General features: G+C 39.3%; 1 protein-coding gene across 1 annotated transcript in view; it reads right to left on the bottom strand.

The window, feature by feature from the left end:
• LOC126456340 (sialin-like) overlaps positions 1–8,388 on the bottom strand; it is a 41,361-nt gene extending 32,973 nt beyond the window's left edge. Inside the window, exons 1-3 of the mRNA XM_050092093.1 lie at positions 8,290–8,388; positions 3,968–4,204; positions 909–996 (exon numbers count right to left, since the gene is read on the bottom strand). Of these exons, the coding sequence (XP_049948050.1) occupies positions 909–996; positions 3,968–4,204; positions 8,290–8,388 (424 nt within the window). The remainder of the gene's footprint in view (positions 1–908; positions 997–3,967; positions 4,205–8,289) is intronic.
• Between the last annotated feature and the right edge of the window lie 4,425 nt (positions 8,389–12,813).

Genomic DNA, 12,813 nt, shown 5'->3' with positions numbered 1-12,813 from the left:
GCCCTGGATGGAAGAAAACATTCATTTCAAAGACCAGTACTAAGAAAGTTTAGAGAACCAGTATTTGAAGCTGACTGAAGAATGATGCTACTGCTGCCAATATACATTTCGCATAGGAACCTTGAAGATAAGATATTAGAAATAAGGACTAATATGGAGGTATATAGTTAGTCATTTTTACATCACTCAGTTTGCAAGAAGAACAGGGAAGGAAACAACTAGTTATGGTACAGGTACCTTCTGCCATGCACCGTATGTTGGTTTGCAGTGTATGTATGTAGATGTAAAGGTTATCATAAAGAAATGCCATTTCAATTTCAGATTTACTTATATGATATTGTATACTACTTTCTTGATGCCAAATGTAAACTGTTGACTGTTAAATTCTGCAGAGACTGTTCATTCAAGAGCTTGCCACTTTACAGACTGATGCTAACCTGGAATTTTACGCTCGTATTTCTGTACAATTTCCCTAGCACGGGATTCTTGCACAGGATTATCTATAAAAGTAGATTATCCATAAAACAGAGAAAACAAATACTTCAATAGGTCTTTAAGGGTTTGTATAATAATGTCAAGAGTTTCAAATGCAGAGACCTACTCGGCAAATTTGTATTTGAGAAGTCATAATGATCACATTGTACATAACAACATATAGCCATAAAATATTTATGAATCACCTTCTGAGAGAACTCAAATAATGTGTCATTACCTTTCCCATATATCTATCAGCCAATGATTGTGACACTAAAATTACCTAAAATTACACTAATCTGGAGTTACACAGATGCACAGAGGCAATTGCGTTTCCCACCTGCCATATTCAATTAGAACAAGGAGTGGCATAAATATTACTATTTGCCCTGCGAAATACTGTTTGATGACTTGTGCAGCTTTGTCTTACATACCTGAAAAGATTACACCTGACAGTCTTGTCCTTTCTTCTGGAGGAAACCACTTTGAAACCAATGATTGTAATGAAGGAACAACAACTCCCTGAAAGTGAAACAAATGATGCAGTAATATTTATAATAATATGATAAAGGTGAATGCACTGAGAACTTTAAAAATAGAAAAAGAAAGCTTGTTATTTTTTAGAAACAAGTAGTTAACTAGAAAACAGTAAATGGCCAGTAAGTACCATATAAATGCATTTAGGAAAACTTGTAAGTAACTTTTATTTCACATCATATTGTTTATCATGGGAAATGGCTATGGATCATGTGACTGATTAACAAATGATATATAAGAGTCCAATTAGTAAATGGTAATGCTAGTTTATTATTTTACCTGAAGATCATATTTACAAGTGCAATTCTCATTTGTGATATAGAATGTTCTTGCTAACATTCACAATGTCCCTAGCATTTGCCCAATTAGTATTGTCAAACTACATAAAACAGATCACCAAAATTGCTGTAACTGTTAATGTTAACATTTTTTAGTAATGAAAAGCCTGACTATTTTGTCAAAATTTAGCAGTACATGGAGAGCAGTTGAATAATGTGAAATAGAAAAAGAAAAAACTCATAAAGAGTAATGTATTCCATCAAAAATATTCATGCAGGAATTCAATCTAAAAAAATGGGAGGAAAATGTAGGCAAACTGTGGCTTAAGTTTAAAACAACAGTTGACCAAGCTCAGGACATATATGAAGATGGTATCTGTTCTTTCGGACATGTGACCATGCAGCTCTCTTAGAATGAAATGATAATTAAATCAAGACCCCAAGCTGTCGACAGGCATTGATATACATCAAGGGGCACAGTTGAAAATGTGTGCTCCGACCGGGACTTGAACCCGGGATCTCCTGCTTACATGTCAGATGCTCTGTTAATCTGAGCCACCGAGGGCACAGAGGATAGTACAACTGTAGGGATTTATCCCTTGCACGCTCCCCGTGAGACCCACATTCCCAACTTAACGTCCACACACTACATTCATAGTGCCCCTGCTCATTACACTCATTACTTGCAGCAGACAATCTTACCAAGTCCTATAAGAGTTCAGGCAATGCGTGTGCATCCAGCACAGAAGAAGATGGTCAATGGTCGGTTTGCCTTAACTATATGAATATGGTATCTGTTCTTTCGGACATGGCCGAAGAATAGCCTCTGCCCTCCCCACGGTTGCAGTGTGCTCTTGTTGTTCTCCCCTCACTATTGCCCCAACCCCCTTTGTATCTCCAGCATTCTAAACTGTCATTCCTAGTCTGAACCTCACACATGCACTATTAGCAGTAAATTCAGGTGATTTTGTAAATTTCTGGTGTAGTGTGACACCCAGAGATATTTTCCTAGTTTACATAAATGTTTGGCAGAGAATCGCACCAAACACTAGTTTCTACAACATGCAACGCTATTTATGGTTCTGTGGATAATTTTACCCATTTTTTAAGAAGTCACTCATTTTATTGCTATTTTATCGATTTTACCTTCACTTTTCTTAAGAAGATACATGTAATTATGGGTTTTGTGACTAATTTTACAGATTTTTTTTTTTAAGATGGCAAATATAAATAAAGATTTCACTGCTATTTTACCTGTTTTCCAGAAACACACACAAGTATGTGGCTATAAATGTTTAATAACTGTCACCACCATTAAGACACTACTTACAGTTTGTAGGCTATTTGTTAAAATTTTATCGATTTTCTCGTAGAATTTCATAAATACCTACTTTCTCAAGAAGACACACAAAATACAGAGCTATAAAATGTGTAAATGTAACTTGTAACACCACAGTGCATACCCTGCAAGCACACCAACATACTATTGTACTGTATTGTATTGGGACTATTTTGATGACTTTCTCCCATTTTTCAAGGAACACACTTAAACATGTTGCATTAAATTTTTAATAACTATCACCACCAAATGTATGTTGCTAGTTACAGTGTTAGGACATTTCATAGCTATTTTACTAACTTTATAAGAAGATGCATGTACAGCATATTGCTAATAACTTTTGCACCTGCACTTCTCCTGTTAGCATCACTACCAAGGATAAGAAATAGGAGACCTGAGTGCTTTATTTGAAAACTAACTACACGGCGGAGGGCCACCCTGCAGCCAGCACTTGTGGCCGAGCGGTTCTAGGCTCTCCAGTCCAGAACCACAATACTGCTACGGTCGCAGGCTCGAATCCTGCCTCGGTCATGAATGTGTGTGGTGTCCTTAGGTTAGTTAGGTTTAAGTAGTTCTAAGTCTAGGGGACTGATGACCTCCGATGTTAAGTCCCATAGTGCTCTGTGGCCGCCTAACATACAAACATCCCACCCACTGTCGCTGCTGCTGCTTCACAATTTAGTACTGCCATGAGATAACTCCTGGGATAGTACACAAATAATTGCAGTGTCTGTATTCAAACAAACACCACACAGCGTAATGCCCCCTTAAAAACAAGCAAAACAGTAGCTTCTGTACTTCATACAGCAATTCCTATCACACTACAGAACACTCAGCACCTTCACCACAACAATGTGCTTCTGAATATGTGATGCCATCCAGGCCAAGGGAGTCTCCATAACAGACCTACGTGAAAAACAAAATGGAGGTACCTCCCCTCCTTTCCCCATCCTTTATGACGACTCACTTTCAAAAGCATTGCCATCTGTCATGTCTGGTTAGATGGGGCAAAGCTTCTATATCCCAGCCAGACACTTAAATGGGACAAAAGTCTTTAAGGCTTGGAGGGCGTCAAAAGAACACAACACACCTCTGAGCCCACTAAATCAAACTTGACGTAAGGAAGAACAAGAGTAGGGATACACGTCAATATGAAGCAGAGCATAGAAACACATAAACAGTGATCACAGATAAGGGTCCCGAGACAATAAAATGGAAAATGAACGAATTTAATAATTATAACTGTTGTTGTTGTTGTTGTCTTGTGGTAGTATAACAATATAAACCACAGGTTACTTCCTAGAAATAAATATTCTTTGCTAAGGAAGATGTTACTTACTGAAGCAGCTCCCTCCAGAGCTCGTACAACCATAAAGAAGTATGTGTTCACATATGCTGTCCATGGCGATACGACGGTGAGGAGCCCAGCGATAAATAAACCAGGCCCACATATATACCGAGCTCCATATTTTTCACCAAGAAAACCACCAAGAAGCTGTGTGGCAACATACCCATAGTAGTAAGAAGCTAGCACTTCGGCCTGTGTCTGCGCATCCCAGTCAAAGTCACCAGTAGTCTGAAATCATAAACAAGAAAATAAATATTATATTAATGAATTTTAGCTTAGGACTGTCTACATGCAACGGAATAACGGTAGTATTTGATTTGCCAGATGTGTTTCGTCACAGTTTGTTAAGGTATCAGCAGGTGGCTAAAACACATATATAGCTTTATTTGTGTACAGCACTTTCAAATTACATATTCAGCTATTGTACATGCAAGCTACCAACAACAGTTCTGATCCAGGCATCTGTGCTTGACCTCATTCATCTAAATAACAATTAGAGAGTTTGCCTGATGATGTCTTTGTTGCACAATGTTCGTAACATTCACAAAGGCACAGATTGTTCTTCCTGAATCTGCGAAAGTTTCAGTTCAGTTAGAAGTACACAGCTTTACAACAGCCATATGGACCAGTGCTCGGCAACCTGTGATGTTCGTGAAACCTCCTCTCTTAGATACCACCAACAGAACTTGACCATTCTTCGACTACCAATTCTTTCATGCACCATTGTGACACGTGGTCAAATATTGTTGCCCCAAATGAGCAATTCCAAACACTGTGAAATTAGTTCTGTTCGTAGCAATTTTTTGCAGATGAAATGTCAGCCCTCAATAAATAGCTTTATCTAAATTGTTGTTAGTGTTTAGTTTCTTGCAGACTTCATGGCTGTTAATGTGCCGGCATTGCTTAACATTTAACTTCGAGGTGCACCTTTGATAAATTTCCAGACTGGAAAAGGTGTAATCAGCTTCGTGACACATATACTGATATTGCATAATGTTCAAAAACATCAGAAATTTATTCCTTTTTTGTAAACAAATTTCTGCTCAGACATGTTATGTGTTTCCAATCAGTTTCAAAATTCATAACTTTCTTATGTAGATTGAAGGTGGAGGGAGGATAAAGGGAAGGAACTAATGATATTAGCTACGTCGGGACTTCATGTGTAATCAGTGGTGATGAGTAAAAATATGTTGCAGACCGGGACTCGAACCCGGAATCGCCTGCTTCTTTTTTATTATTTTTTTTTTATCTCGTTTTGTTCGTTCTATTCATTCGGTGTGAACGTCCCATGACGCTTGTTGAAGTTCATCGTTAATCCATTAACTCAGTTATTTATTACAGACGGCAGCTAACCCTCTGACCGAACACGCTGAGCTACCACGCCGGCGTTTCTTTGGCAGTTATATTAATCACTGTGCCACTCATCTACATCTAGATCTACATCCATACTCCACAGGCCATCTGACGGTGTGTGGCGGAAGGTACCTTGAGTACCTCTACCGGTTCTCCCTTCTATTCCAGTCTCATATTGTTCGTGGAAAGAAAGATAGTCGGTATGCCTGTGTGTGATCTATAATATCTCTGATTTTATCCTCATGGTCTCTTCGCGAGATATAGCAATGTACAGCTTGACTCCTCAGTGAAGGTACGTTCTCGAAACTTCAACAAAAGCCCGGACCGAGCTACTGAGCGTCTCTCTTGCAGAGTTTTCCACTGGAGTTTATCATCTCCATAACGCTTTCGCGATTACTAAATGATCCTGTAACGAAGCGGGCTGCTCTTCGTTGGATCTTCTCTATCTCTTCTAACAACCCCATCTGATACGGATCTCACACTGGTAAGCAGTATTCAAGCAGTGGGCGAACAAGTGTACTGTAACCTACTTCCTTTGTTTCCGGATTGCATTTCCTTAGGATTCTTCCAGTGAATCTCAGTCTGGCATCTGCTTCATCAACGATTAATGTTATATGGTCATTCCATTTTAAATCACTCCTAATGCCTACTCCCAGATAATTTATGGAATTAACTGCTTCCAGTTGCTGACCTGCTATATTGTAGCTAAATGGTAAAGGATCTTTCTTTCTATGTATTCGCAGCACATTACACTTGTCTACATTGAGATTCAATTGCCATTCCCTGCACCGTGCGTCAATTCGTTGCAGATTCTCCTGCATTTCAGTACAATTTTCTGTTGTTACAACCTCTCGATATACTACAGCATCATCCGCAAAAAGCCTTTGCGAACTTCCGATGTTATCCAGTCAGACACAGTGTTTACTGTACATGCTCCCTGGGTGACTCGGACTCCGCCTAGCGCGACCTATCCGTAGTCCCTGTCCATGTGCTCCATGCTCGCTAACTTCAGATTTCTGCTGGAGGTCGAATATAAATGTGCATCCGCACTGAAGGTTGGGGATTCATTTATGATCGAGAGGAATCGATTACATGACTGCATGGTCCGAAAGAACAGATACTACACATTCTTATAATTATAGTCTTTCCTGGGATAGGTTCTACTATGTGCTTGGGCAGTCCCAGATTGGAATACTATCTCCAGAATTACAAATCTAAAAGCCATCTACTACAAAATACTAACAAACTTTTCCTCCAACCCCTTATGTTGCTTTCGTTTTTTTCTTAAACTGCAGTAAATCATGCGTTCTCCATCGCTTTAAAAGCCTGTGTATATAGAGTAGCTTTAACTTATTTCTTCTTAAGTGAAAGTATCCATTAAAAAATTCAGTGTTTCTTTCACTAAATTATTATTCATTTCTCACTGTAAGAGAATTTTTAAAAATGTTATTGCCAAAGCAAAGAAATTTTTGAATTTTAAATTGTTCTTAATTCAGCGCTATTGAAATATTGTCAAGTACTGAAAGGCTAGCAACCTCTGATCTTTCGAATATGCCTTACACAAATGTGTTAAAACTTGTCACATTAATGGAAACCAATGATTTCAGCAATATTTTCACTAAAATACTACAACTTAAAATACGCACATCTATGTGTACTCTCACAAGTCGGTGCATTATGAGCAATCATCCATCGTGTAAGTGAGCGCACCTAGATTATATGAGGAACACGTGATAAAGGAAATATAGGCCTATGTAATAAATGTTAGCAACAGGGTGAGTCATCGTCGATGCATGTACGACTAGAGAGAATGGAAAATGCTGCTGATTACAGTGATTTTAGAAATGGTTAGATTGTGATGGCAAGTAGAAGGAAACGACTGAACAGAATAAGTGAAGCTCGTCGTGTAATTAAGCACATTAGCTAGCATCCAAGGAAGATAAACAAATTATACACAAGCCATTAGAAAACTACAAGAGGTTGAACGTATCGTCGAAAAACGTGGATTTCTGGAGCTAGACCGGTCTATAAAGCAGAATCTTCGTTTGTCAGTGGTTGAAGTGCAGCACAAAATCCATCGCACATAGGTTGAACATGAGTTCGACTAGCATGTGTGCTTTTGTTGATGCCATTAAGGTAGCAGGGGGCATAGATGCATGTGATTCGGCCGCAGAATGAAGGAAACTAAATGCTTGATCACATCATTTCGAAGATCATATCGACACACGCCATCTTCCGGCAGAATTCCTCCTCGAGATATATATATATATATATATCGCAGAACCGAAATAGGCTAAAGGCGGCAGTATTATGCCAGGAGGACATTCACATGGAAATCCTTGGTACTCACGGTTGCAAGAGGTACTTCAAAGAATGCAAGCACATATTTTGCTGACAATTTTTGCATCATTTCGTGATTGATGTGCTATACAAAGGCCGTTATACCTTCCAGCAGGGTTTATGACAATACCACAGGGCTTCCAGTTAAAGAATTCGAGTTGTATTATGGCCTCCCAGCCCAAATTTGGAGAATAACAGAGACGATCTTCTGTTTATTTATAGAACTGCATCGCTTGCACGGACAATTGAACACCACATACCTAGCCTACCGTGAACTTGCAGTAGCCGTGCTGCGACAGGCGGCACGCTTTTACGTATCAGAGACCAACGCCATATGAAGCGGATAGTGATACATTATAGCTTGCTGTCGTATGATCACATTATGCATTTGTACTTATATGTTTCGTTTTCAGGTTCGTAGGTATCATACTTTTCAACATTATTAAGCAGAAAAGTTAAATTTTGAAATGTTAAAAAACCAGCAGTGTTATCGTACAAAACATGGCCTAATTTTATTGGAATACTAAACTCTTTGATTGGAATTCATATCAATTGCGCTAAGCGATACCGGCGAATGCGGTTTTTAGGGACTGAAAAAGAAACGTGTTGTTAGATCCCACCTGAGTTGTATTGCCATCTCCGGCGTTGCTCTCCGTTGCTGGACAAGCATCTATCGTCCCGTCATCACTGCTGTCAGAGCTGGTATTTGTTTTGACCATAGCGACGATGGCAACTGACAGATTCACCTTCAGCGTGTACTGCACACATAGGCCGAAAAACGCCAAAATCGCCACAATGTAGCGAGCAGGAATGAGGTCTTTGCATCCTAAAGAACAGGCATTAAGTTGAAATTGCGGTTGTGTGATTATTATATGCAACACAAAGTGAAACACTTACAGTTATAACTATCAAATTACATTTTGTCAGATACGTGTAAGAACGGGTGTCAGTTCTATATCTAGTGTAAAATTTTCAAAACTCAGAGACACAAACAACAGCTCGCATACGTCAGCTGTGGACGTTCACTGTTCTTACCTGAGATTAATTATTCCAAAGTAAACCATCAGCGATGGATAAGATCTCTTATCTTTACATTGTATGTTAAAATGACGAAAAAATCGTCTGTGGCAAATTATATGCAGTTAAACACTTTTTAATAATATTATTGACAGCATTTGAAATCTTAGGCAGAAAAGTGAACCAAAATAATAGGATAAGATGAATACTTGACTCATAGTTAAGTGAGCATATGTCAAATAAAGTATTCTATTCACTGCACCTTTATTCTTTGTCCAGCTCAACTCGATATGTATATAGCTAATGTACTGAAGGGTTCGACAATAAGAAATAACTTTCAGTTCATACAGTTAAAGTGTACAACAAAACACAGTATCTGAAAACTGAGTAATCTGTGGAAGTAAGGCATAAGAATGACTTCAGCGTGAGGTAAAGTATGATATCTATTTTCCATGCATTGTCATTAAAACAGAACCGCGTATTATTTCGTTCTGCACTTCAACTGAATGTGTGTGTGTGTGTGTGTGTGTGTGTGTGTGTGTGTGTGTGTGTGTGTGTGTGTGTGTGTGTGTGTGTGTGTGTGTGGAGATGAATGAAGCTATTTACAGCAACAAATAATGGATCCAAACTAAATACAAGTTCTGTATTATTAAGTTGGAATGAAAGTGTCTGTCTAAATTAGAGGAATCCATTTAACAGAGCACAAAACACAATGTGGCAGAACATCAGATAAATAAGATACTTGAGTATCCACAGTAGAAACCCGGAAATGCGCAGTAAATAATTTAATAAAACTGTAGATGAACCTGCAAATGTTTAATACCACTATGAAAAGGGTAGAGGAATTATCGTTACAAAATATTTGGTCGACATCGCAAATAGACTATGTAATATAAGTATATGCGCAAAATCGTGCTATGCATAAGAATGAATACCACCAGTATTGATTTTTTATCTGAACTTCAAAAGCAAGACAGAACTCGTTCCGGCCACACCAGAGAAAATGGGAACAGAGATGCAAGGAAATTGGCAAGTAGTGCACTTGCACGGATCGTGGGGCTGCAGCAGCACAACTCAGCCTCTCTACAGAAATGAGAAACCTATGCAAATGAGTTATCAACATAAAGTACGCCCGCACCGAATGCAGAGAGATTTGGCGATAGGATCACACTGGCCAACTCGATCCACTGGCTGTAAGACCAGGGATGCGACAGATTCGGTCGTGCGCGATGTATTTGGACGCTGTTTCAGGGAGCGTTCACGCGCAGTGTTGGGAGTGTGTTTCAGCGGGTGTGAATATTTGCGTTGTTTGTGGGCGGTGTTGTTATTTAGCTGCCAAAACGAATACTCAGTGAACCACAAATAAATGAAACAACACATAGAATTTTACAGAGAAAAAATGGAGCCCTTTAGACAGTAAAAATCATTTAAAAACAAAAAACAAAATAAGAAGTTGGCAAGTGATATTGGGTTCAAAGTCGACGAAGTGAAGAGCTAAATGACTTCCTTATTGTGTTATTCGACCTTTAACAAAGAGTTATGCATGTGTTTGCTGCAAAATACATCCAGAAGCGCAACTTTTTCTGCCACTCACCCTCCTCAACCCAGTCCTATTGTGCAACAAGATTGTAAATCTTCATGCTGTTCGAGCTAATCTCTAATCCCGCGACAAAAAGCTCCAGATCATTCTTCTACTGTCATGCCTATCCAAGAATGAAGTGTTATTCTGCAATATCGCTCTAACTCACGCAACTAGCTGCATTCTGCAACTCTAAGAGTCTCACTAATTTTAATCTATCATATTGCAGCACTTGGCAAATGCTTTAGTGTCTTAAAATTTTCCTATTGTAATTGAAGATTAGGGCTTCACGAACTGCATATCCAGTGATATCGTGAATTCTTATATTAATATTACGAAAATCAAATCTAACAAATGCACGTTCGGCATGCGCGGTCATACTGGTAACAAAATAAACAAGTAATCACAATTGTTACTATAGGTGATCTGTCTTGATCTGACTGCAATGTGATTAAAAATAATTACATCAGACGCGTTTCGCTTCTATTTACAAAGCATCTTCTGCGGTTACTGGTATTTCTTTACATAGTCTGCTCCTTACCCTCTTGGTAGCAGTGGTTGGTGTCGACTGGCTTCGTTTCACATCTGCACTTGGCAGTTTTTGGTATTCTGCGTTATTCCTTGTGTTGCACTATTTGTATCTATACTTATAACGCAGCACAAGGCATAACGCAGAATGCTGAAAACTGCCAAGTGCAGATGTGAAATGAAGCCAGTCGACACCAGCTACTGCTAGCAAGAGGGGAAGGAGCAGATCATGTAAAGGAACACCAGTAACCGCAGAAGATGCTTTGTAAATAAAAGCGAAAAGCGTCTGGTGTAATTCTTTTCAATCAGATTGCAGTCAGCTCAAGACAGATAACCTATAGTAGTAACAGGTGTTAACAGCTGCTGCGGAAGATGGTTTAAGTAGTCCTAAGTTCTAGGGGACTGATGACCTCAGATGTTAATTCCCTTAGTGCTCAGAGCCTTTTTATTTAATATGGCCACGCAAACAAGAGTAACCACAATTTCTTGTAAAAGTAATCACAATTTCTTGTAAAGCACATATAAGACGGTAAAGAGTAATACTTTTAAAAAGGGTTTGGGTACCCCACTGAGAGTTGTGCTAACATCACTAGCATTCGCTGCTGCAGTTGTGATGTTGGCTTGCCCCACCATCCACCGTGTGCACGTATCTGGAACCAGCTGCCGAGGGAGCACATTGAGATTCTAGAAAAACGAACAGCCGCAGTGTATATTGTGTTCGGCTAGTGCTGATTTGATGTGTTTCGCCAGTCGCACGTAGAGTTAGTGCTGCGACACGGAAGTGCTAATTATCTCCCGGTTTCCCATGTGCACGAATGTGGCACGAAAGCCGCGATGTAGCCTTGGATGCTTCAGCGGAAAATAAGAGACACTGCTTGAGTTGCAAAACTACCACAGGCTACCATAAGTAAGCGTATCCTACGGTAGTTTTCCTAGCAGCTTTGGTCAGATAAGGTCGTTACCTGTAAGTTGGGCGTGTTGCATACTATCGGGCGTTACCTCTTAACGACCGATTTCCTTACGAATGCGACCGGTGTCTTACTAGATAGCTCTAAAGACTAGAAGTGCTGAACCGTCTAGAAACTCAGTGAGGATATATATTGGGCTGGGTAACCTACGGAACATTTTTGTTCTAGATTGTTATCCTCCTGTCAGTTACTTAAGAAACAACAGTACTTATAGCAAAACTGAAATTGTCAATGTTGAATTCACATTTTATCAGAAAGTTGTTGATTCGCAACATGGAACAGAGGGATGATGCAGTAAAAATAAAGAAAACAATACAGATTTATCATATAGTGCCAGAAAACACAATTTCCTCAACAAAAAAGCAAAATAAAAAAATGCAAACCAAAAATATATCAACATCGCTTCAATACTTCAGCGAACTTATATTCAACCTGTTTCTGTTATTCATAAACAACTTTCTCATTTATCAGTAATAACTGGAAACTTCTGCCGTTTATCATGATGAGGAACGTTCTATTGAGTACAAAATAACAACAATAATTATACAGGGTGTTACAAAAAGGTACGGCCAAACTTTCAGGAAACATTCCTCACACACAAATAAGAAAAGATGTTACGTGGGCATGTGTCCGGAAACGCTTAATTTCCATGTTAGAGCTCACTTTAGTTTCGTCAGTATGTACTGTACTTCCTCGATTCACCGCCAGTTGGCCCAATTGAAGGAAGGTAATGTTGACTTCCGTGCTTGTGTTGACATGCGACTCATTGCTCTACAGTACTAGCATCAAGCACATCAGTACGTAGCATCAACAGGTTAGTGTTCATCACGAACGTGGTTTTGCAGTCAGTACAATGTTTACAAATACGGAGTTGGCAGATGCCCATTTGATGTATGGATCAGCACGGGGCAATAGCCGTGGCGCGGTACGTTTGTATCGAGACAGATTTCCAGAACGAAGGTGTCCCGACAGGAAGACGTTCGAAGCAATTGATCAGCGTCTTAGGGAGCATAGAACATTCCAGCCTATGACTCGCGACTGGGGAAGACCTA

This window comes from Schistocerca serialis, chromosome 2 (genome assembly GCF_023864345.2).
Source record: "Schistocerca serialis cubense isolate TAMUIC-IGC-003099 chromosome 2, iqSchSeri2.2, whole genome shotgun sequence".
Classification (NCBI taxonomy): domain Eukaryota; kingdom Metazoa; phylum Arthropoda; class Insecta; order Orthoptera; family Acrididae; genus Schistocerca; species Schistocerca serialis.
Note: the sequence above shows the minus strand (reverse complement) of the source record. Positions and strands in the feature narration are given on the sequence as shown.